This window comes from Podarcis tiliguerta (genome assembly GCF_965153285.1).
Source record: "Podarcis tiliguerta genome assembly, chromosome: 1".
Taxonomy (NCBI): domain Eukaryota; kingdom Metazoa; phylum Chordata; class Lepidosauria; order Squamata; family Lacertidae; genus Podarcis; species Podarcis tiliguerta.
The window spans coordinates 87,812,986-87,837,558 of record NC_139534.1 but is presented as its reverse complement, the minus strand read 5'-3'; the positions used below and the strand labels follow the sequence as shown (position 1 = coordinate 87,837,558).

The following is a 24,573-nucleotide window of genomic DNA, read 5'->3' as shown; positions in this document are numbered from 1 at the left end:
CAAGATTTGTCCCTTATCCGTGTGGTGATGGAGCTCTTTTGCTCTCTATCTGAATGGCTAAAACAGAGGTGAAGAACCTGTAGCCTCCAGATATTGCTGGACCAGTTTCCATCACCCTTGGTCATTGGTCACACTGGCTAGGGCTGGTGGGAGATGACATGACCACTGAATAACCTAAATAAATATGAACGGTATGCCTAGAAATAGACCAACTGAGTTTGGGTTCTTTACTGTTTTGTAAGAAAAGCTGCAACATAACACAAGTACATGAGCAAATTTATAACCCATTTCCATGACATAAGCATGAACCACCCTCTTCTTACAAGGAAGAGAGGGCAAAACCAACAAACCACAAGTTTTTTTTATTGCTGGTGAATTCAAACAGGCAACTTTAATCTACTGAGGAGGATACACATACAAGCAAATATTTAACTGAGAGTTCTGTGGGTGTTTTATTTGCCAGTGCTTTACCTGCTGCACAGCTTCTAGGCTACAGTTCTCAACAATGAGGCCACCATTGCTGTGTAGTTTAAGCAACCCAACTGTAAAACAACATCAGTAGTTTTCACTAGAATTGAAGGACAAAATAAATGTAAATAAAGCAAAAGAGGTAAAACGCTTGACTGCAACCAAGTTGCTTTTCTCAAAAAAAGAGTAATGAGATCTGCAGGGCCTGACACATACAGTAACTTTGAGATGTTGTAGAATAGTATCAAGGAAAGCTCATATGGTCTGTGGGTTGTAGTCTGGTGAATGCTGCATGAGGAAATATGAACTTATGCCCAGCTCAGTTCCTGGTGTGCAAACTGCGAATAAAGTGCACTTGTGTGTGAAAATTATAGCCCCTTGGGGACACATCTACACAGTACGAACCAAATAAAATAGCATAAAATAAGCTCAAGGAGGTGTAGTTCTGATGCCTCATGGGAAAATGTAGCTCAAGTGAAAGGGGTGTTCATAGGCAAGAGGCTAGAAGCCATTTTTCAGTGTAACAATTTGTGAGCCGTGAAATAACTGTGTTATTTAGGATGGGATTATAGACCCTCTAAGGAGCATGGGATTGTGCTACTGGCCAATTCAGGGGATAGATATTGCTACCACAACCTTACATATTCTAAATAGATCCATGATGTTGCCTTTTTAAAATTAAAAAAGCCTTCCATTATAGTGCTTTTGTAATGTTAGTAAAGGAACCAGTGTTGCAGCGGATGTTAGCAGTCAGTGGCTACTAGTGAAAGCAAGGATATTCCACTAGTCCAGCCTTATCTAATGCTCTGAACTGTGGTTACCAGAAGATTCAAGTGTAGCCCATCTCCTATTTGCACCATTCCCTCCATCACAGAATACTTGGAGGAAAATATATTTTAGTTTGTTAAAAACTTTTTCATGAAAAGCAAGACGCAGTATCTTTCCGATTCGCTGTTTCTCTTTTGTGGTTTAGGACAGCAGGTTAGAAAAGTGGAATCCCAAGAATAATGCTTATTTTCATGGCAAATCCAATTATGAATTAAGGCTGGAATTTGATATCCCCTTCCCTGGGAACAAACCCCATTAAACTCAATTGGGCTTAATTCTGAGCAGACATGCATAGGACTGCACTGTAAAAAAGAATTAAGATTGTGATTCCATAGCCAATAAATGGCTCCTCCATTTTATTTTCCACTCAGCTGACCATTATTGCAGCATGTTGTTGCATGGCACTGCCTCAGACAGGAAACACAATTTAATTCAATATAAAATGGATGAATGATAAACGGGAACGCTAATCTCTCTGTGTGTTTGCTGAGTATTTCAGGAGACACATGTCTAAAACAGGGCAGACCTGAATAAGCTTCTGCTTTCAGTGCTCCAGCAGATCCATTGCCCGCAATGGATTCACACCTGAGCGAAAATTAGGAAGAACAAACTAATTACACTTCGAAAATACAAGACAAGATACTGTTACAGTTATTCTTATTCATAAAACAATGCAGATCCCATCCTGGGTGGTAGAATGAAATTCAACAGAACAAACAACAGCTGTGTTAACTGACTGCCAGATGGAGAAAACAGTCAATGGTCAGTCAAACAATAATGCAGGCCTCATCTAAACAAACCACAGAAGATGAGACTGCAGCCACATAAAGAGTCTCACATCCCAAGCTCAACTCATTGCTAGTGCAATTCAATTCCGTTCAGTGCAAATGATACCTGGTTCTTTCTTTATTTTTACCCAGGAGGTCTAGTAACAGCATATCCTCCTCTTAAGGCTATTGGATGCTTTGTTAATTTAAGCTGTCCTTGGGTCTTTCACACTTTCTGCAGGCTCTGAAACAGCCTTCTCCAACTCCGGGTCACCCAGATGTTGAACTACAACCCCCATAACCTCTGACCACTGGACATGTGGGCTGGAGATGATGGAGGTTGTGGTTCAGCAATCTCTGGGGAGTCAACCTTAGGGAAGGTGGTTCGAGAATGCCTGCCGTCCTACCTACACTGGTCACAATCCATTTGGAAGATCCTGGAGAATGGCTTTTCAGCACTCCCCACCATAAAGCAGTGGGATATCACTTCCAGCGACTCAAAGCTTTCTGAAGAGAGATTACTGCACCCCTAATACTGCTGTTAAGTACATAGATAAGAACATCAGGCATAGCTTCCCGAAGATCTGTAGAAGCAGATGAGCACTGCACAGTGTCTTGCACAATTCTAACTCCCGATAAATCCAGGAGACACACGGAGACTTCAATACCTGGGCCAATGGTCCACAATTATTGCCAGTGGTATCATTGGTGACAGAATTCTCAGGGGAGGAAGGCAGAGAGGATCCTGGTAATGTGAACAGTTACTATGGGACGAATCGGAGCTGAAGCAGCCCTTCTGTTCAGTTCTATTACAAAGAACAAGGATAGGAGGCAGGGAAGACTTCAGCCATTTCTCTCCCGTTTTGGGCTCCTTGGCCAAAAATGCAACTTGTACAGTAATGATATAATTAATCCAGCAGAAGAGACTTTTATTTTATTTTTTAAAAAGACTATTGGGAGTGGGAGAAGGTCTCTAGCGAGCCTCAGGATGGATGAGTCAAAAAGTAATTTTATAGAAATTCAGGAAGATGTCCAGCACCATATTATCATACACTGTGGTGCATTTAAAAACAAAAAACTTAAGAGGGAGCACACAAGAGGGCAAACCACCTCCCCAGTTGACTGCCACTGTTGGGTTGTCTCAACAGCTAATGAGTTTTCCTTGACCCAGAAGCATCTTGGGTCCCATGGGAGGTACTGGTTGCAAGCAAGCACCTGAATATTGCCTAGTGGTTTATAAGCCAATCACTAAGTTAAATGGGGCATCTGTGCCAATCTTCTAACTTGTTATTTGTACAAGGTTGATGAGCATTACTCTTATCCCCCCCACCCACCCATATGAAGTAAAATGCAGGTATTATGACTGTTCTCATAATAAGTTAGAAGTCAAACTATCTCACCAACAGGTAGCTGACAGTGCTACTTGTTGCTTTAAAAAAAACAAAAAAAGAGAGCGAAAATCCATAGAAAACCTACTGATTCCACTTTTTCATGCATGCCTCCAAACACAGGAGGTTTGTTTATCATACAGGAAGCAGGAGTTTTGTTTTTGAGGCCATCATCAAAAGTCTCCAGTGAAAGGGGCAGGAGAATTCACTTAGTCAAGGTGTAGTTTGAAGTTACTGTTCAGTTAGTTTTCACATGGCCATTGGCCAAGGTTACAGCAGCAGTAGGAGACCCGGGTTCAGCATTCTCATCAAATCGCAAACGCAGGGTGTTCCTGATGACTAACTGTTCCATGATGACTGCTGCACAGAACCATGGAATGGCATACTCCAGGGTTATGAGGCCCATGAAGTTCAAGTCAAACTGTGAATAGTCCCAAGGGCAGGCATCAAACTGGCGCAGGATGAAGCCGGTGGTGAACTCCCAAGTATACGTCCACAGGGTGTAAATCAGGCAGCGCACTAGGATGTTGCACTTGTCCTTCAGGTACAGGTACATCTTTTCTACAATGAGGATGGAAGTTCCATAGATGAAGAGTGCCCATACGCTAGTGACACCTGGGAATTTCCAGTTGAAATTGACCACAAACTCCCAAGCAGCTGTGAACATCACCTCACAGAAGTAACCATGAATAGCATAGAGGTACCAACGGGAGAAAGCAGTCAGGGGTTCTGCAGACGCCATCCTTCCGCACAGTCCCCAGCAGGAACTCTGAAAGACAATTGGGGGTGGAGAGAGGGATTAAAGACTCAGTAAACAAGGGTAACAGCACTAGATCTTGTCACACTGGGGGTTAAAGATATAACAAAATAATATAATGCATAAGGGTACAAAGTACAAAAATGTGAATCAATAATATAACAGATAATGAAAGTGGCATAAATCTTCAAAGTGACCTGCTCAAAACCAGAATAGGAAGTAGGAGTATCTTTTCTTTCTTGTCTGACGAGTGAAGTTTTGAAGAGTAGTTAAAACACTGCACTGTCTTACTTTTGCCTAATTTCTTGCAGTATGCTCAGAACCAGATTACAGTGTAATATAGTGTTGACTCATGCGTGGCCAGGAAAGTGTCTTCTCGCAGTTCGATACAGAAGCAAACCTTGGATCTGCACATTCTCCCTCAGCCGGGCTGTGCATATAACTTTAATCAGGACTGAGGGTTTTGCGCATGCACAAGCAGGCCTCACTTTTTCCCCGGCTTTGGTACTAGACACCAGGCAGTGGGACCTACTTTCACATAGATGCCTATGTGCAAACGTCCCAATTCTCATTTAAGTTAGGCTGTGGTATTCCTGTTGCCTACACACTTCAGCTGTACCTGGGAATCAAGACAACTAGAAAGCCTGAAAAGGGGGTGCATATGAAGCTTGTTTAAAATGTGACACACGTTCTACCTCTTCGTAGCAGCAGGTAAGACCAAGCTAAGGCAAGCATAAGAGATAATGCCACACTAATTTTAGCTAAATGATGCAAGGTGCTCTACATCCAAACATGAAGCTTACAAGAAAGAGTAAGTTGGAGAAGTGACTAAGGTGCAAAACTAATGGAAGCATGAGGAAAGAAAAAGAACAGTATGAGGTACTGTATGAGAGACATGGTAAGTGACACAAAGGCATTTTAAGACGTTCATTTAATAAAAAAGGGAGTGTGACAAAAACAGTTCAGATATAATGTCAAAACCTTGATTTGGTGTTTAATAATATTAATAATTTGTACACCGCCCATCTGGCTGGGTTTCCCCCAGCCACTCTGGGCGGCTTCCAACAAAGATTAAAAATACATAAATATGTTACACATTTAAAAACTTCCCTGAACAAGGCTGCCTTCAGATGTCTTCTAAATGTCAGGTAGTTGTGTATCTCTTTGACATCTGATGGGAGGGCGTTCCACAGGGCGGGCGCCACTACTGAAAAGGCCCTCTGCCTGGTTCCCTGTAGCTTTGCTCCTCGCAGTGAGGGAACCGCCAGAAGGCCCTCTGACAGATGACAGTCTTTCTGTATCCGAAAGTGCTCTGGCATCTGGATATTAACAACCACCTAGGAACTTCAGAACTAGCTGCCCATGCAGTGCTACTTTCCCAAGTGCTTCTGGCCATACCACATTCTCAGTGCACATCTCTTGTGTTCTCCAAAAGTCTTCTTGGGATAGCAATGCTTTGGCTATAACTTAGAAAATTGCCAGCTACTGCTCCATCTACCTCAACAAGGAGGCATGTCCGGTTTTATAGTCTGTTCTATCGATTGACTTAATTTGCAGCCCACATTTTTCTCCAAGGAGCTCAAGGTGGCATGCATGGTCCTCACAACCACCCAATGAAGTAAGTTAGGTTGCAAGATAATGACTGACTAAATGTCACCCAGTAAGCTTCATGCCAATTGGGACTTGAACCTCAGTCCTAGTCGGATACTCTCAAATACTACACCACACTGACTTATCCCACCTTTTGGGAGCCAAGTGCAGGACCTGAAAAGTGAACTGGTGGTGATACCAACTGGTGGTCTGTAGCACAAGTACATTTGTGTTCTGCCTGATACACCTGGATGCAGAACTATTTCCATGTCCTACAGAAAAGCTTTTTCTTCTGGGAAAGTTACACTTTGCTGGAGTTGCTTCTTAGGGAGAACGGAGAATGGTGGGAACAGGGTGATCTGTGCCCCATGACAAACCGAGTTCACATGTTCACACAAACACAACCTATAGAGAATACTTTTATTTCTATCACTTGTATCATAACCTTTTCCTTCCACATTAGAGGAAGCGTCTTTTGTTATAGCTACGAGGCACGTTTAGGTAGAAGGGCAGAGGTCAGGGCCAAATACGTACTTGATATCAAATGGTTCTCCATGTGAGATGAAGCCAGTGCTATGTTGACATTCTGCCTTTTCCTTGGTTTATAATAATATAAAAAAGAAATTCAGCCCCCACACCGAGACATTTTCAGGCCCAAATCCAACCCTAGGCCTCCTGAATATGGTACACTATGAACTGCTCCCTAGTCAGATCTTAATTGGACTTTTTGAGGCCTGTGAGTTGTCACTGATGAAGTCACAACTACTCCATTGACCTGGGAATAAGCTAGGTAACAGCATACTTAAACTCAATGAGGTAGGGTTGTTATTGTCCTTTAAAAAAACCTTTATTCCCAGCTATACTAAAGTATATAGGTTCTCATGCTCTTCTTCTCCGGCACAGTAGATCAGGGGTTTGGATTGCTCTGTGTAACACAGTTAAAAACTAGCCACTGCTGCTTCATCAATGAGGCTCTGTTTTTCGTACAGCATGTGGAGATATGGATAATACAACACAAGCCAAACTGCTAATTTAAATTGCACACATAGATTTGATGAGGAATCTGGATTTCATACAAACAAGCAACGTATGGAGGAATCATAGAATTGTAGAGTTGCAAGGGGTCCCAAGCATCATTTGGTCCACCCCAGGAATCTCAGCTACAAACTACGTTTTAAAAAATCCTTTACCTATATAATCTTCTACAGCTGAGGGTGGGGTAGACAGAGCTAGCAATGAAACAAAAAAGGGGCACCCAAAGAGGGAAGAAACCTATGTTTCATACCCACAGCAGCTACAGTGACAGGGCCCCACATATTTTGGCCCTGAGACATTTGTTTCAACTGCAAGATATGGCAATAGCAGCTAATCTCAGGCAGCTTTTCTAGTGCTTTGGCAACACCAGTTGCTCAACGCACATGTTGCAGATGCTGTAAATAAAGCACATTAAACAGTCACTAATGCCTAGGAAGGATCCAGAGCAGAGAAACACTCAGGAAATGTGATGACAAGGAGCTAAGATGCCTTGCATTTGATACTTCTGTCTCCTGAAGAAAACTTGTTAGGTCTGCCAGCTTTGCTCTTAGAAGGAACTGGCTCAACTCCACCATTAGAAATAAGAGTGACTACAGCAGTCTCTCTGGCAAACATCCCATATCTCAAATGGGGGCAATATCACAGACAGTGTCCGTGGTTGTTAAATTTCAAAGCAGCTGTCCTTCACATGCAATAATAAATCAGCTTTTCATAAATAAACACACTTTATTAAAATGCTTTTCTTTGAAGGGCTACAAAGAAAAAACAAAGATGTGCATTTCCATTGTGCCCTTCTCTCAGTAGGGAATTAGCAAGTATCAAATTTATAATTAGCTTGCGGCACTGCCTACTAAGAGCAGGCAGCACTTATCAAAGGCTTGTTTCTCACTTTCTAGTGGTCAGCGATGGCGTTGGTGGCAAGATGGAAGTCAGTAGCCATTCAAATGCTGAGATCTTATATCCTTGCTCCGAGGCAACTTCTCTTGCAATAATGGGTTTCCACTCAGCTTGACATTGGTCCTAGGACACCAGCTCTTCAATGTATAAAAATATGGGTTGTGCACTGGTTGTGAGTTGAATTTCTGCCTAGGAGAACTATAAACTTAGTTCTATTTATTGAAAGTTGCTTGTCCAAATATATGGACCAGGGCACACAACACAACAATTACCTCTTCAGTTACACTACAGTGAACCTGAGACCATAGGTCTGTTATAAGGATCAATCTATACTCAGTTACCGTATTTTTCGCTCTATAAGACGCACCAGACCACAAGATGCACCTAGTTTTTGGAGGAGGAAAACAAGAAAAAAAAATATTCTGAATCTCAGAAGGCAGAACAGCAAGAGGGATCGCTGCACAGTGAAAGCAGCAATCCCTCTTGCTGTTCTGGCTTCTGTAATAGCTGCACAGCCTGCATTTGCTCCATAAGACGCACACACATTTCCCCTTACTTTTTAGGAGGGAAAAAGTGAGTCTTATAGAGCAAAAAATACAGTACTTATCTGCATTGTAAACCACATAAGGCTATGATACAATTAGGGTATAACCACATCCCATTTAAATAACTGCACACTCCAAGAGATTTTAATGGGTCTTTATTTAGTACAACAATGTGGCATGTCTCGTACGTAACACCACAGTGATACAATCCATGCACAGGCTCACAACCTGCATTAGCTGGGGAAGACAGAGAGGAAGAAAGATGTCAAAAGGCTCTGTGCTCTTTTCTTGTCTTTTTAGATTGTGTAGTTCAAGTAGAGAGGCATAGCAAGCTATCTTCCATTTGTTTATTTTTAGGTATTCCCACTGTGTCTATGCTTGCTTCTTTTCCCTTCTAGAGGAATTCACCTTCCTGGGCTGTATTGTTGCTCAGTCCAGTACAGGCTGTGTCTTGTGTCAGGAGATCCCTGACTAGCTCTCAAATCCATCCTGAGCAAGGAGATGGATAGAATAAAAAGGAACGACAAAAGAAGATTAAATGAATCTAATTATCAAATCAAGTCAAAAGAGAAGGGATGTACAGGCTTCTCAGTCATCAGCAGAAAACATCAATTTATATTAGTCAAAGGGTATTTTGCTCTGCTCCTCCCACGCATCGGAGGCCTATTTCACTTGGGGAACCATTGAAAAATAAAAAGGTTGAGAAATAGCATGAAGACATAGAGTCGTTTTTAAATGAAATAGATTATCTTGACCCATTCCAATCTGGGTTCATGCCCGGTTCTGGGACAAAATTGGTCTTGGCCATCCCGATGGCTGACCTTCTTCAGTAGGGAGAGAAAGACAGAGATGGGAAGTGCAAACCTGCTCCTTTTCCTGGATGTTTCAGTGACTTGATACCATTGACCAGGGCATCATCCTGGGGGCAAAGTTTTCCTGTGGTTTCAGTTCAACTTACAGAGTAGATTTCAAAGAATTATACTATATGACTTCCCTTGCCCCCTGGCAGTTGATCTGGAGGGTACCACAGACACAAAACTATTTAACATCTATATGAAGCTGCTGGGGCAAGCATTAGGAGGTGTCACCAGTATACTTGTTTTTCTGTAACATCTGAATCAGGAGAGGCTGTGCCCGTCCGAAAAAGATGCCTGGATGCAGTTATGGGTTGATGAGGGCTTATAAATTGTGACTGAATTCCAGCAAGATGAAGATGATGATGATGATGATGACGACGATGATGATTAATAGATTTCCTATGGATAGGCAGTTCCCAAGTTGGGAACCTGCCCTGGATGGGACTGCACGTCCTCTGAAGCAGTAGGTGCATAGTTTGGAGGTGCTCCTAGATCCACCATTGTCACTAGAGCCCAGGTGACCTTAATGGCTCCAAGCACCCATTATCAACTTCTGTTGGTGCATCAGCTATGACTGTTCCTGGATAGGAATAGCCTTGCTGTGGTGGTCTATGCACTGATAAATTAATGTCTATATTACTGTAATATGTTGAATGGCAGGCTACTTTGCACATGGTTCAGAAGCTGGACCTAGTGCAGGTGGTGTTGAAAGTTCTGCACTGGCCAATTGTCAGCTACTGAGCTGGGTTTAGGTTTTGTCAACTTTTAGAGATTGAAACAACTCAGGACAAGGGTACCTAGTGGACAACCTCCCCCAGTACAGTATATATGTATAAATACGTAGTGCTACAGAAAGCAATAACTGAGGAAAGAAAGGTTTGCTAGAGCCAGAGAAAGGCAGATAATCAGTGTAGAGAAATTTATTTCAACAACAGAACTCTCCTGCTGATCTGCAATAAATTTGATCTCTCAGAAAATAGCCAGTGCAGATGTGGCCAAGACACATTTTAAAAAGTAATAGTGTAATAATAAAACATAAATCCACCAATATGGTACCTGGTCAAAACTGAGTAAGAGTATCTGGCCTGCAATTATATTAGATAATTTTAAGATTATTATTAGATAATGCTAAGAGCTAGGCTAAAGTGATGAAGCAAGCAACTACCACTTTGGAGTGAATAGGGGAAACAGACTCAGGTTACCTGTTTATAGTGCACCTATCCTGGTTTGTTGGTTTGTCTGTCTGTCTGTTTTCTGAGGAAGTTAAATGACATTGCGTCAAGCAATTGTTCCACACTTTCAAGTGCATTCTTCTGTCAGGTTCCTTACCACAAACAGTTTTCTGGTTTTGCAAGCAGGTCTGTTGCACAAGTGCCAAATACAGTTTAAGTGTGCAACCAGAATTTGCCCATTTGTGATCAAACCTGACTGGCAAAATAAGTAACAATCTGGAAGCAGCCTACTCTGGATATGTAATTATCAGAATATTCCCAACAGTGCTACAAAGCGGCTGGACAAATCTTCCAAAGTTAACTTCTTCAATGCAATTTAGTGTGTAGAGACGTATCAAAAAACAGGAGTCAGAACCTTCTCCCCTAGAGAGCCCATCTTCCTCATGAGCTTGGAAACCAACGACAATCAATCTAATCCATGAATCAAATAGTGATTCGGTTGGATGTCTTGCCTTTCCCCCACGCTTTTAATAATAAAATAATTTTAAATATTAAGAACAGCTTGTTCCTCAATTCAAACCAACATTAGATCCTTGCTTTTAAAAAAAGCATTCCTATGTTTTCAATTTTAATATGATTATTAATAGTAATGATGATGATGATGATGTTTAAGCACATCTTGTTCCTGTATTCAATCAAACATTAGTTCCTTACGGGGGGCAGGACTCAGCAATTAAAAGTTGAAGAACTGCTCTAAAGAAAGTGGCATTTTGACAGGGGTCAAATGAACGAGTTCTGATTCAGCCAGCTTCAACAGGAAACAGGAAAAATGTACTTCCTCAATCCTTACGAGATATTGTACATCTAATGGGTCTGTACATTCCCACAATGTGTCTGTGACTTGCTGTATACATCTAGAGACCCCCATAGCTAATACCTCCTTATAAGGTTATTTTGGTGGACTCTAGGTTCAGGAAGAGGGGAAGTTGCACATACTAATGGTGACCCAAGGAAATAACTTAGCTGGCAAAAGAGGATATACAACTGCACTGAAAGCAACTGAGCTGTGCTTGCATCTAAGCAATATGTGCAGTTTACCAATGAATTCAGGATTTGGAGAAAAGATTGTGTGAAAACAAGTTATAAAAATGTATTTCATTGCTTTATTATTACTTCCCATAACTGAAAAGTTGTTCTGTGCTTTACAAAAAAAGATCTGTTTCACTGGCAATTCACAGCTCACCTGCCTAGATTCCTCCACATTCACAGGCATGTCTGGGCTCGTACGGTTCCTACAAGATAAAATTAAAAAGTGAACTAAGATTCTAGAAAAGGTCAATGTTTCCTAAGGGGCTCACAATGGAACAACCAAGCTGCAAGCGAGCAACACTCAAATCTCTAAGCTGCATGGGCAAAAGCCACCTCCTGGGATGGCTCAGAATACACTAGGAATTGGTCTGACTTACAACTGCTGCCAGTGCAAAAAGTACACCTCTCACAGCTGGTGGGTTATTGAGCTAAAAAGTCCACTTAGTGCTATGTGTTTACTGCAAGCATTTTGACTGGGATTACGCTAGCAGAGGCACTGTGACAGGATGGAGCTAGTGTCTTTTCATGTCAGACTAATGGTCCCCAATTTAACAATTCTGCCACTCTTGATGGCTCTTGTTGGGCACCAATAGGAATTGTGGACTTTCAAAGCTACAGACAATTGTTACCATGAAGTTGGGCTCGATAACTGAGTATTCACATTTGGGGATGATAAACCTGCTCAACAGGTACACCTGCAGCTAACTGGGGGAATAGGGTTGTCCCTAGTGACCCTAGTAAAAGCCCAAGTACTAGTGGGATTGTTGTTGTAAGTGGCTGACTCCAAATGAGGCAAAAGCCCACTCACAACTGTGTAAGCAGCAGTGTCAGAAGTTGCCATTAAGATGAAAACGTAACAGCCAGTTTTGAAAAACTGGTTTCAATGGGTTTTTTCAAGTGCTTAACTCAGTCTTGAAAAACTGGGCTGAAATGCTGACGGTGCCAGGGAGAACAGATTAGTCAATTGAACAGTTCTCCGAGAGATCATAAATAGAGGAAAGAAAAAGTCCTGGAATCAGGAGCATGTAGACACTCAACGATCAAGGCGGGGGGGGGGGGGGGGGAGAGAGAGCCAGCAGCAAGGCAGGAGACTGCTGAATACCAGCAACTGTAACTGGTTTTAAAACCACCTGCAAATTTAAACAATGTTTTAAAATGGGGGTTTTCCTGTTTCTGGAAAATTAAATGCTTAACGTTATTCATTTTTAAAAATCAGTTCTATTTGTCTGCCCTTGGAAATCAGTCCTCCACCAACTAACCAGCATACAGGTACCAATAACTGTGCACAGCACAAACACCACACGGGCCGGACTGGGTTCCAAGGCATTTCTTCAAAGAACATTTTGTATGTTTCCTTTGAGCAGCCTGGATTTACTTTTTGACAACAGCTGGCATGTGAGGCAACCCCCCTGCAATGTTTCAGACCACGCATTATCATGAGGAGGACACATATTTGGATGACTCGCATGTCACCCTCCTGTGGGGTCCTTAGCATGCCCATTTACAGCAACTCAGCCTGAGGATGTGGCTCTCCCATCATCTGCAGACTCCGGGAATGACTCCCCGCCGTTTCCCCTGCTCCACAGTCAGACAGGTGCTTGGGACTGTAGAATCAGCTATGAGACCTTTAAAGATTGCAGACAGCTTTCCAAGGGAGGACACAGCCTCTGAAGGGGAAAGCCCTACCAGCCTTTCTAAGCCTTTGGGTGACTCTGGTCCTTGGCTGAGACAAACACCTTCCATAGCTCAGATAGCAGGGCTGCCCAGGGCTGTCTGACTGAAAGATGCCTTGGGAATGTATACCACTTCCCTTGTGAGCCCCTAAGCGCCAGCAGAACAGGATACTCATGACCATGCCTCAGGGGCATCAATGTCTCTAGTAATTATGAGGTATAAAAAATAACCTCAGCAAATCCTCTACACTGCTTTCTGGAATCTGACCTTCAATTTGATCCAAGCGGAAGCTTTCGAACCTTGCTGCAAATCTTCTCCCTGCCTCAAAATATGAAGCGGCACTTTTGCTTGTGCTCCTTAAACTTCCACAATGCTCCCAGTGAAATGCAAAGCACAATGGATGGGCTTAATTTAATTGTGCCATGTTCCTAATCAAACAACTATATCTGATGGGAATAATGGACAATTTCCATATTCCCCTATATGTCTGTATGGCATAAACAAGCAAAGGTGTACATCAGCCTCTAGTATCGACACCTCTGAACCAAGCTTGCTGGGGAGTTGGGTTTTAGGTTTTTTTGTTCGGGTTTTTTTTGGGGGGGAGCACATTCTGATACACACTGTCCTGATCCATCCACTCTGGGAATAAGGTACCAAATTTCCCTCTCAAAATTTTCAATACACTTCTTGCTTTTTAAATAATGTTCTAAATTGTTTAGGATAAGGTGTAAACAAAAATGCACGTATATCCGAAGTTAATGTGATCTTCTTATGCAGTTTTTTTGAAAACAACAACTGCAGATTGATGCAGAAACAAGATGGAATGGACTTGTGACATTGACATGGGCTGGAGATAACCTGATCCATCCATCCCTACGTGAAGATATACCTCTTTTGTCTAAAACACTTAAAAGCATGTCATCCTTTTTTAACATATGAAAACAGGCTTCCATAGACTGCCACTGAGGGTGAATATTCACTGCTTGGACCTGCTTCTTAAAATGAGCTACTGCTTTCAAAGAAGCAGGTCCCTGAAGTCGTTTCCTTGGCAGTAAGCCATTCTCTTGCCACTTTCCAGCAATTATCTTACAACAGGGAGTATTGTGTTCCTTACACCTGTGGTTTACAGGCTGCTTAATTAGCAATGGGAACATATTGTATGGTCAGTGATGACTTTCACACATAGAGCCGCGTCTTTAAGGCATTTAGAGAACCATAAGCAAATTGCAGGCCATAGACTGTTTGTTGCTTTTCTGAACCAATAGGCCATATTTGGTCCAATAAACAAAGGAAGAAGAAGTTGACAGGTGTCCTATCACAACATTTGCACATTTATATTGGAGGCAGATGCTTTGCCCATCTGTGTGAGCTGCACAGCAGAGCTTTCGGTAGCCATGCTGGCCCCAAAGAACGTGACTCTCAGAACAGTTTAATTATTGAGAGCTTCTACAAACCATTGAAGCAGAAACCATCTTCATGAGATTATCCCAGAACTGAAAGCAGGTTCATATTCCTATGAAGCTCCAACGAATTAAAATGGGGAGTGATATGAGACCATAGGTAGAGTTCAAGCTCCTCTTCATATATTGAATGGGTCTGCTAACACTAGCCCACGCTAGGGCTTCCACTCCTTCCCCCAAACACCCAGAACTGTGGCTCTGGAGGGGTCAGGAGAACCCCCAGAACCATTGCCACCTATCCAGAGACTATCTTGATGCAATTGGGGTGTTCTTCTGTCCTACAGAATCATACCATGTGCACTAGCCGGTTCAGAGTTAGCAACAAGCCACATTTCCACTCAGTTAAAGTCTTAACTCAAAATTTGCTGTGCTGCTTTTCCATCCCGAGTTTTCATGAAGGTTCAACAGCTATTCCTCATCCCACCCCCACCCCCCTTATTCACAGTCAATGACTAAGCAGCTGGGACCATGATGAATAGGGTGGCTGTGATTGTTCTTTTGTTCATTTACCACTGATACACAAGTGCCTGTAGATATGGCAGAAGCAGAGAGAGCAGATGGGCCAATGATGAGTAGAACATCTGCTCCCCTACTTCAGAGGCCTGCACCACCTCTAACAGTTGGCTTTCTGTGAGCAATGTCTTCTGTGCCATCTGCTATGCCACCCAACTCCAAACTGAAACATATACATGCAGATGCAGAATCTCAGCAACTCATAACCCACAGTGCTTGCATGCTGACATAAATTGTACTCTGATGGCTTAATCTAGCCTTTGCCAGTCTGGGCTCCTCCAGATGTTTTGGACTATAACTCCTATTAGCCCCAACCAGGTCAGGTACGGTTAGCTTGACCTGTGCCAGGACTGGATTCTGGTAGCAGGATAAAGCCCTGGAGCACGTGAAGTAATAAAACATGCTGGTGTGTGGACAAACGCCCAGCTGCATTTGCAGGTGCCATCAATTCTGCATAAACCAGTTATCACAATTAGCATTCATACTTAATGTTTCAGCAGGAGAAGACAACTTGAAGCCCAGCACCTATGTTTTGGGATTCAGCACTCAAGTGTCCTGTCTGTTGGGTGGGGGTGTAATGAAATTATGGACTTTGCTGCTACTTCATAGCAAGCAGTCCCCATCTGCACTTTCTGCTCAAGGCTGGCGCAGTCATATACACGGCCGGTAAAGGCTGAAGTCACGGGATTCACCACCCTGCCTGCACTGCACTTGATGACAGATCTTTGGACCAGCTGTCCCAAAGGGCCATCAATAATTTCATCAAGGTCCTCAGTCAACCCTGGTTTTAGATTTCCATCTCAGTGCATTTCCAAAGCGAGCAGAAATGTTGGTATGTCTTTAAGGAAAAGCAAGTCTTAAAAGAAGTGGGCAGGTTTTGGCTTGCTCCAGAATTAAAGGGGCAGCTGCTATGGCGACCCATCCAAAACTGAAAATCTCCCACTGATTGTCACTAATTAATCTAGCTCCAATATGTGCCATTTATGAGTCAACACGACACTTTTCAGCCGCTGAGCACAAGTCAACGGAGCTGCTCTTTTCTCTTTTTTTATTCCTTTCGCATGTAACATTTTGCAGCTTAATCTTAGCTGGCTATTTTCTTGCTGACGCACGAGTCAAAAAGGAGTCCAGGCCACTGAATTTCCCATTACCATATCGACTTTGATGGCCAATTGTAGGGGCAATTGATTTGTGCCTTTAAGCAATGTCAATAAAAAAAGCTCACAATGCACTTTTCATTCTAGTGTTGCGGCTGGACAGACCACAAGACTGGACTTTGGAGTGAATGGGGGATTCTACCACCCCCATACAAAGAGCAGGGGTGACCCAGGACAGGACCCCATGGGGAAACAAAGGGACAAAGTCTACTTATCACCCATACCAATATTTCACTCCAGACTGGTAGGTCCACACCTGCAATTTACTTTTTAAAAGCCATGCATGCAATTGCTAACTGCGGGAGTGGTATCTCATCTCATTTGGCCCTAAGACTGAGATATTGTATAAGTTAAAACACATTAAGATTTTTAAGGGCAACTGATTTCAAAAATCAGCATACGACTCAAGAGCTCAGGGGTAAAAAATTTCATGCTGATGCCAAGGAGCAATCACTGTTTATTTATCACTATGGAAGAGGCTATAACATGCAGTCTAGCCTGCATGTTAATTCCTTTTCTTGAGAGCAGAAACACCTTGTTATGATAAAATATCTCTCTCTCTCTTCTAGGTAGCAATTTCCCTCTTCTTAAATTTTGGCATAGTGAACCTCCCTATGTAAACTAGGGAGGAAAACGTTGGACTGATAAACAAAAGCCCTCATATAAAATATGAAAATAAACAGACACAATTATTGTTCCAGATAAACTGCCTTTTACTATCATTAGTCACATAGACTGTTGGTACATGTAGCTCAATTCTATATATTGGGGTGAGGAACCTGTGGCCCTCCAGATGTTGTAGGATTTCAGGCGTCATGGTCTATTTCCGGCAATGCTGTTCAATTTTGTTATATACTTTTTAATGTGCTTTCTTTGTCTAATAACTACTTTGAGCATGGTTTTAACTACAGAAAGGCAGCACACAAATAAAATGATGGTAAATTACAATCCAATATATGGAAGGCAACAGGTTCCTAACTCCTTCGGTATGCTGAATTTTATATTTCTGGAGATGTGCTCGCTCCAGTTATTGCTTTGAAATATGAGGGAGCACGGAGGCTGTCATTTTGCTGAATAGAAACAGAGCACAATGATCATTAGAATTAACAAAATAATCAGCACCAAGTTCCCTTTACCACAAGCCCAATCCTTAGAATTTGAGTCGCTTTATCACAGTGGGACACAAAGCAGGCAAAAGTGAACATGAATAATCCAGTTGTCCTGATGCCAGGTGATCTTTGCTTGGGGCAAAGTTTCAAATGTAAACCATATGGAGAGCAAAGAGAATTGTATTACCTTGCAACGGCTCATTTCCTGGAGAGGCTCTCTGTCTTACAGTACAGTATGATTGAAATAAAATCCTATTCACAGTCTGCTCACCCTTGGAGAGGAGACAAAGTGAGCTCTCTCCTGCCGAGTGATCACTACACTCAGCAGCTTACAGAAACCCGGTACTTCAGTCTCAAAAGGAAGTTGTGTGAAGCCCACTTCCTGTTTGCAAAGCCCTCTGGCAGCTGTAGTCGTGATCTTTTGGAAGTCACTGTACAGACTGCTGAATCACCAAAAAAAGAGTAAAGATATGAAACACCTGCTACATAAACTGCATTAGAGGGAGGTAGAGGGTGATGTCATGGGCCAGGAGTCAGCTTCACCTGCTGAGCAGCAGCCTGAAGGAGCAGAAGGTGAAGTGACTCCACCTGCTGCTGATCAGCCTTCTTGCTCCTGATGAGAACCAGCTGGCTCCAGCTTTCTTAAGCAGGCTTTCCAGCCTCAGCCAGTTGCTGGAAACAGCATTTGTCATTCCTGACTAGATCTTGCTTCTTGTGACTGTGGACCCTCGGCTTTCTTGATGCCTGAATCGTCTGACTATGTGCATTGAGGTACTCCTGACCTTAGGACTGGACTGAACCTTGCATACAGACTCTGCCTCCAGGCAAGTACCCCCCCGACACTCGGCTGGTTGGCTGGATTCTCCCTCCACTGAGCTCTGCTGTGGCTGGCAGCACAGGACTATGACAGGTGATGATATGTCCACAACTTCACAAGGCCATTCAAAATGGACATTGACCTATGAAGTTGCAGGAAGAAGAAAAATGTTGTCTTGTTGGAAGGAGCAACCTGCCATAATGACAGAAAAATACACACAATGCATAGAGCTGCCCCTGGACCAATGTCAGTGCACCGATACATCCCCATCACTATATCAGTGTTTTTAAAAAAAGGTGTGGCAATTTTTTTAGCGTTTCTTTGGTCCAAAGACTGCATTCAGCCTTCTCCACCCCCCCGCCAGGTAAATCAGCAAATAGTCCTCCTCATCACAAGTACATTGCACCCAAAGTTAGTCAAGTTATTTTGGAGGATGACACCGAAAAATCTCACAAGTGACTCCTCAATCCATTATGTGTCTACTTAATATGAATTTAAGCTTCAATTATTGCTGGTTGTGATTTTTGCATCTCTTTGTCACATAATCCTACCTTAAAGGGACCCCTGCCCGTACGGGCCAGTCTTGACAGACTCTAGGGTTGTGCGCTCATCTCACTCTATAGGCCGGGAGCCAGCACTGTCCGCAGACACTTCCGGGTCACGTGGCCAGCGTGACAAGCTGCATCTGACGAGCCAGCGCAGCACACGGAACGCCGTTTACCTTCCCGCTGGTAAGCGGTCCCTATTTATCTACTTGCACCCGGGAGTGCTTTCGAACTGCTAGGTTGGCAGGTGCTGGGACCGAGCGACAGGTGCGCACCCCGCCGCGGGGATTCGAACCGCGACCTTTCAATTGGCAAGTCCTAGGCGCTGAGGCTTTTACCCACAGCGCCACCCGCGTCCCTTAATCCTACCTTACCTGCCAACTAATATTTCACTTCATGTATTTGTCAAAGGCGGCTTGAGTCCACAAAGGTTTATGCCATAATACATTTGTTAGTCCTTGTGGTGACATAAGAATCTTGGTTGTTTTTAAATAACTAACAATTTGCTGTTCTCTCATGATAACCAGATTCAGTTATCCAAGGCAGCTGTCTCACTCTGCCTAATGGCAGGGCTGGCTCCCTGTTATTGTCTGTGCTGCTACCTTCTCTAGAAAGTTTTATAAACAAAGCAAGGAGAGCTCCCCTCTCGCATGTCTGCTTCCTTTTCTTGAAAGGAGGATATTGCTGCAGCATAGTTATTGACTATATAATTAGTTTCATAAAAATTATTCAATATCCTTTTTTACAAACAGAACTCATTATGGCCATTTTATCAGTTATAAATAAGCACAAATAAATACACAAGAAGACTGTCTACACTGGAGGGCACAATAAATATCCAGGAGCAGAGCTAGTGTTGGCTGCACAAAAGACACAGGTGAGAAAAGGCCTTCAGTTTGAAAACGCCAATTCCAGATGATATAAATGTCCTATTATAAGTGTGTAGGCAAATACCTACAGAGGTCTGGCACAGAAGGTACATAAAACAGATTTCCTCCTGGATAAAAGTTGAACAACAATTTCACAATGAAGGATTAAGCAACTCAACACAAATTATACAAGTGCTGTTTTATTACCTGTATTTATCCAGTAAGTCCAAAATTGCTCCTTCAGATACAAATGCTATTCAACATCAGAACAAGCAACAGCTTATTCTGAACAGTACTGCCAGCAGTAGGCCACCTGCTATACCATAATGACAGACCAGAGCAATTGTGTAGAGGGGAAATCATGGAGAGAAAATAATGACATATTATCCAAGAGTGTATAAACTCTGCCCTGGAAGATTCATTCTGCTAAGACAACTCAAATTCTTCACCAAGAGAAGCTGAACATTGTAGCCTCTAGACCAGGGGTGGGGAGCCTCAGCCTCTGGGCTAAACCTGGTCCATCAGGCCCCCTTGTTTGGCCTGCTAGGCCATTTTGGGGGAACAATGTCCTCCTGGCCCACACCCAATGACTTTCTTGATATCAGGCATGGGGCAAGTAACGATGGTGCTTTAAAGGAACAATCAAGTGGGCTCCCGATTCTTCCACTGCTGGAGCAACATGCCCTCTCAGCCACCCATCAGCTCATGGGCAAAGGGAGCATGCCATGCTCAAGGAAGGAAAAACAGTTTCCATTGTGCATACATTATGCAGACATTATGCATGAAGTATACATTTTGTGTACATATTATGCAAATTTAGCCTATTTTCATCTATGCACTCCTTTCCCCTACTTTATTTCCCTTCTGCAAGTAGTCATTTGGAACAGGAAGCTGCTAAGGAGAGCACTGAAGTCTTCCCCACCCTCAGAGAAATCCCTTGCTATTGCCCTTGACAGCCGTAAGGTCTAAGCTTGCTCTTGAAGTAGAGCGACTTACAGTGCAATTCGCCATTTCTACTGAGTTCAATGCGCCTAAGAGTGTAGGGCTGCAGCCTCATGATGCTAGATGCACATGCTGCATTTTCATGAGCCCTGAGTGAGATCACATACAACAAATGCCCATCATCCATCCATCCTCTGATTGGTTGTGAAATGCAAGGAACCTCAAGGTTCTAAGGGGAAGCACTAGATGCCACAGGGGAAGCCAAAGATTCGCATTCCAGTCACAGTTGTGGATTAAAGCAGCTTTCCCCGGCTAGGCATGCTCCAGCTGCTTTGGGATACAGTCGCCCAACAGCCCCAGGAAGCACAGCGGAGCTGGCAGGAATTGATAGGAGTTGGAGGACGCCAAGCTGGAGAAGGCTCCATTAAACAAACGCTCTGGTTTATTGACATGATTGGTTTGCATCTGGTTCTATTTGTAATGAGACGGTTCACAGCTAGGCTCTATGTTTCTGTATGATATGTGAGGCTTAAGCCAGTCTGGATGCTTGCAATTGTGCCACAATGTGTTGGTTTAATGAACTGCGACCCGGTCCAAATGCTAAGGCACCAGGAAAGTGGATTCGTAGATCAATGTGTGTGTGTGACTTATTTAAACAAAAAAGATTTATTGGCCTTCTTTGCCTTCCTTGAAAAGATATCTCATAAACTAAAAGTATTTAAAGGGCAGAACTCAAATGGCATTTTTTTTGAAGACTTCTATAGTGGAAAGACAGGATACAAATGAATAAAATATATGCAGCATTTATACCATGCTTTCAGTGTTGCGTATACCTTATTACAATATAACATAAGGTAGGGCAGTACTGTCAAATAATCCTGGGAAATGTAGTGCACCCTTCTCAGAATTACAGTTCCATAACCCTTAACTAATTAGAGTTCCCAGGATTCTTTGGAGGAAGCTGTGTGCTTTAAACGTATGGTATGGATATAACTGGCTGCTCCTTATCTTTGTTCTCCTCAGCAATTACTAGCCCCTTTTTCTGGAACATTCTAGAAATTTAAGCTGACAAAGCAGTGATCTTGCACTAAGGGTCAAAAAATAAATCTATTAATTGCACAATTGCCTCTCCCTTATTTCTAAGTAAACAAAAATGTGGTGCCAAAGGCACAGAGACTTCCTGTCCAGAGGCTTTAGATTATGCTCCGGTGCTGTTTTAAAAGCTCTTAGCTGCTAACCAATGTTTTCATTGTTATAGCAACAAATTAGTATGACTTGTACAATGGAGAAATTGATTTAAAACTGTCTTTTTATTGGTGACAACTTGCCTCGGTTGAGATCGATCCACCCTGCTCAAAACTCCAAAAATAAAAACTTGTAAGATTAAAAGCAACTCTAGCAGGAACAGAGCGTTTCTTTTCTAGCAAGAATATAACATTTCCATGTTGCAAGTATAATAATAAACCTGTTCGAGGCTCACACACAACTTCTGAAGAGGCAGACAACTTGCATATATACATATGATAGCACTGTGAGCAAGTAGACCAGTGCGATCTCTTTATATCATGATGGCTATGAGGGGCAGAAGGGGACACGGGTGGTGCTGTGGGTTAGACCACAGAGCCTAGGGCTTGCTGATCAGAAGGTCGGTGGTTCGAATCCCTGCAACGGGGTGAGCTCCCGTTGTTCGGTCCCAGCTCCTGCCAACCTAGCAGTTCAAAAGAACACCCAAGTGCAAGTAGATAAATAGGTACCGCTCCAGTGTGAAGGTAAACGGCGTTTCCGTGTGCTGCTCTGGTTCGCCAGAAGCGGCTTAGTCATGCTGGTCACAAGACCCGGAAGCTGTACGTTGGCTCCCTCGGCCAATAAAGCGAGATGAGCGCTGCAACCCCAGAGTCAGTCACGATTGGACCTAATGGTCAGGGGTCCTTTACCTTTATGAGGGGCAGAAGCAAGGATAAGAGGCATCTGTGTGTGTTGTTGAGATATATGTGTACAAAAAGAGAGACAGAGAGCACCATCTGCTGCTAGTGCAGCTCAAGCATTACCCTGAAAATCTATGTGGATTTTCAGTTAAAGAGCATGGAATGACTGTCTGGAAGAACGAACCCCTTCCAACTCCATTTCTCTCAGTGCTCTTTGCTCAGATGATAATCAACAAAGACAAAAGCAAGCATAAGCACACCTGTGTCCATCTCTGGATTTCCAGATGGCTCCTCAATTTGATAGATTTGACTATCTTGCCACACAGAGGGTGGCACATTTGCTACCTCTGAAGTGTAAGAAGTGCTCCACAGCAACATTACTATGGAAACCACCCGGGCATTTCTTCAAATCCTGCTCCGTTGAACAATCTTAAAAGTAAGCCGTGAAACCTTGCTGTGAGTTCTTTGCCATCCTTGCATCTGCACAGCAGACTAACCCAAAGCAACGGGGAACATTTCACTGTAAGGCTTATTTTCTTTTGCATACTTTGAGCTCTCTACACCAGAGTCTAGCAGTTGTACATATCAAGGCCACAGCTTAGAGCTGTACAAGAGGGGATCATTGTAACCCTCCATTTAAGGAGTCTCTTTTGACACAAGCTTCTATACTGTGGCATTTCACAAAGGTCACTACCGAAAAGAGCCCTGTTGCGTGCATCAGCTTTTATCAAAATCTTTGTTATTCATAAATAATAGGGAATGAAACTGGGCATGCCAATGTTCTTTTTACTAAACTATGTATAAGTCCCCTTCCTGTGTTATTCATACGAAGGGAAATCATGCAATGACTGGGAGCGGGTGCACACTGCCTGCCTCATCCTTAGGGTTGCATGGCAAAGCTAGCCATGGTCTCCAATAACTGAATAGGAGTCCTTTTTGCAAATACCTGCTCATGCAAAGTCCTTTGTCGTCCCCTTCTCCTTGTGCCCTCTTGAGAGTCCCATGGACTGCAAGAAGATCAAACCTATCCATTCTTGAGGAAATCAGCCCTGAGTGCTCACTGGAGGGACAGATTGAAGCTGAGGCTCCAATACTTTGGCCACCTCATGAGAAGAGAAGACTCCCTGGAAAAGACCCTGATGCTGGGAAAGATGGAGGGCACAAGGAGAAGGGGACGACAGAGGACGAGATGGTTGGACAGTGTTCTCGAAGCTACCAGCATGAGTTTGACCAAAATGTGGGAGGCAGTGGAAGACAGGAGTGCCTGGCGTGCTCTTGTCCATGGGGTCACGAAGAGTTGGACATGACTAAATGACTAAACAACAACAACAACAACAACAACAGTAGTTCCCTAAATTCAGAAGTCATGGGGATTAGTTCTTGCACAAATGATGCTGTGTGTTTGTGTTTGTGTGTGTGGCCAAAACTTGTGTGGACTCGGTTGAACCTGTATTCCGTCACATTTTCTAGTGCAGCCTTTCTCAACCTTGGGTCCATAGATGTTGCTGGACTACAACTCCCATTATTCCTGACCACTCATCCTGCTAACTAGGGATGATAGGAGTTGTAGTCCAACAACATCTATGGACCCAAGGTTGAGAAAGGCTGCCTAGTGTAACCTTGGCACAGATCCAGGGGCAGGGCTATGCAGAAAAAAGCAGGTATGGATACGGCTCTGCCATAGTAGCCCATGCTCTGGTAATCTTCACTACTGCAATGCTGGACTTTTAAATGCTGCTGCAATGTGTTATTTTATTGCATTTACTGTATTTTATCCCTTTGTGCTGTATACTGTTCCAAGAGGCAAATGTCTTGATAAATCTGTATAAATAAATTGTGCTGTGCTCCCTGCTTCTGTTGTAACATAATAGTCAGGACCAGATTAATATCACCTACAGTTTGCAGTTTTTGCAACAGACGACATCCATGTGCCTAACTTCATACACTGCAACTGAATTGTGACACAGTTATATTTCTAATCTCTCTCTCTCTCTCTCTCTCTCTCACACACACACACACACACCCAGAGCAAGAGAGCGCCCTGGATGACATCCAACATCAGTCATACTCAGAGCAGACCCACTGAAATCAATGAACCTAAGTAACTTAAGCACATTGGTTTTAACGTGTCTATTCCGAGTATGACTTAGCTGGATATCACTGGGATCT

The 24,573-nt window shown here is 43.1% G+C and overlaps 1 protein-coding gene and 1 long non-coding RNA gene across 15 annotated transcripts in view; one reads left to right on the top strand and one right to left on the bottom strand.

Moving 5' to 3' along the window:
- The window catches only part of LOC310685652, a 36,730-nt gene that overhangs the window by 11,438 nt on the left and 719 nt on the right, over nt 1–24,573 (top strand). Inside the window, exon 3 of one of the 3 annotated variants that reach the window (XR_014515384.1) lies at nt 11,273–11,510. The exons of 1 other annotated variant lie outside the window; for it this stretch is intronic. This is a non-coding gene — a long non-coding RNA (uncharacterized lncRNA). Of the gene's footprint in view, nt 1–7,729; nt 7,950–11,272; nt 11,511–24,573 lie in introns of those variants that run through there. One more of the 3 variants, XR_014515385.1, reaches the window with a different exon arrangement.
- The window catches only part of TMEM229B (transmembrane protein 229B), a 36,202-nt gene continuing 15,177 nt past the window's right edge, over nt 3,549–24,573 (bottom strand). For 2 of the 12 annotated variants that reach the window (XM_083458165.1, XM_083458164.1), the window contains exons 2-3: nt 11,548–11,596; nt 3,549–4,220 (exon numbers count right to left, since the gene is read on the bottom strand). In XM_083458165.1, the coding sequence (XP_083314291.1) occupies nt 3,690–4,220; nt 11,548–11,577 (561 nt within the window). In that variant the 5' untranslated portion in view covers nt 11,578–11,596 and the 3' untranslated portion in view covers nt 3,549–3,689. The other 10 variants (XR_014515358.1, XM_083458163.1, XR_014515354.1 and 7 more) reach the window with 10 other exon arrangements.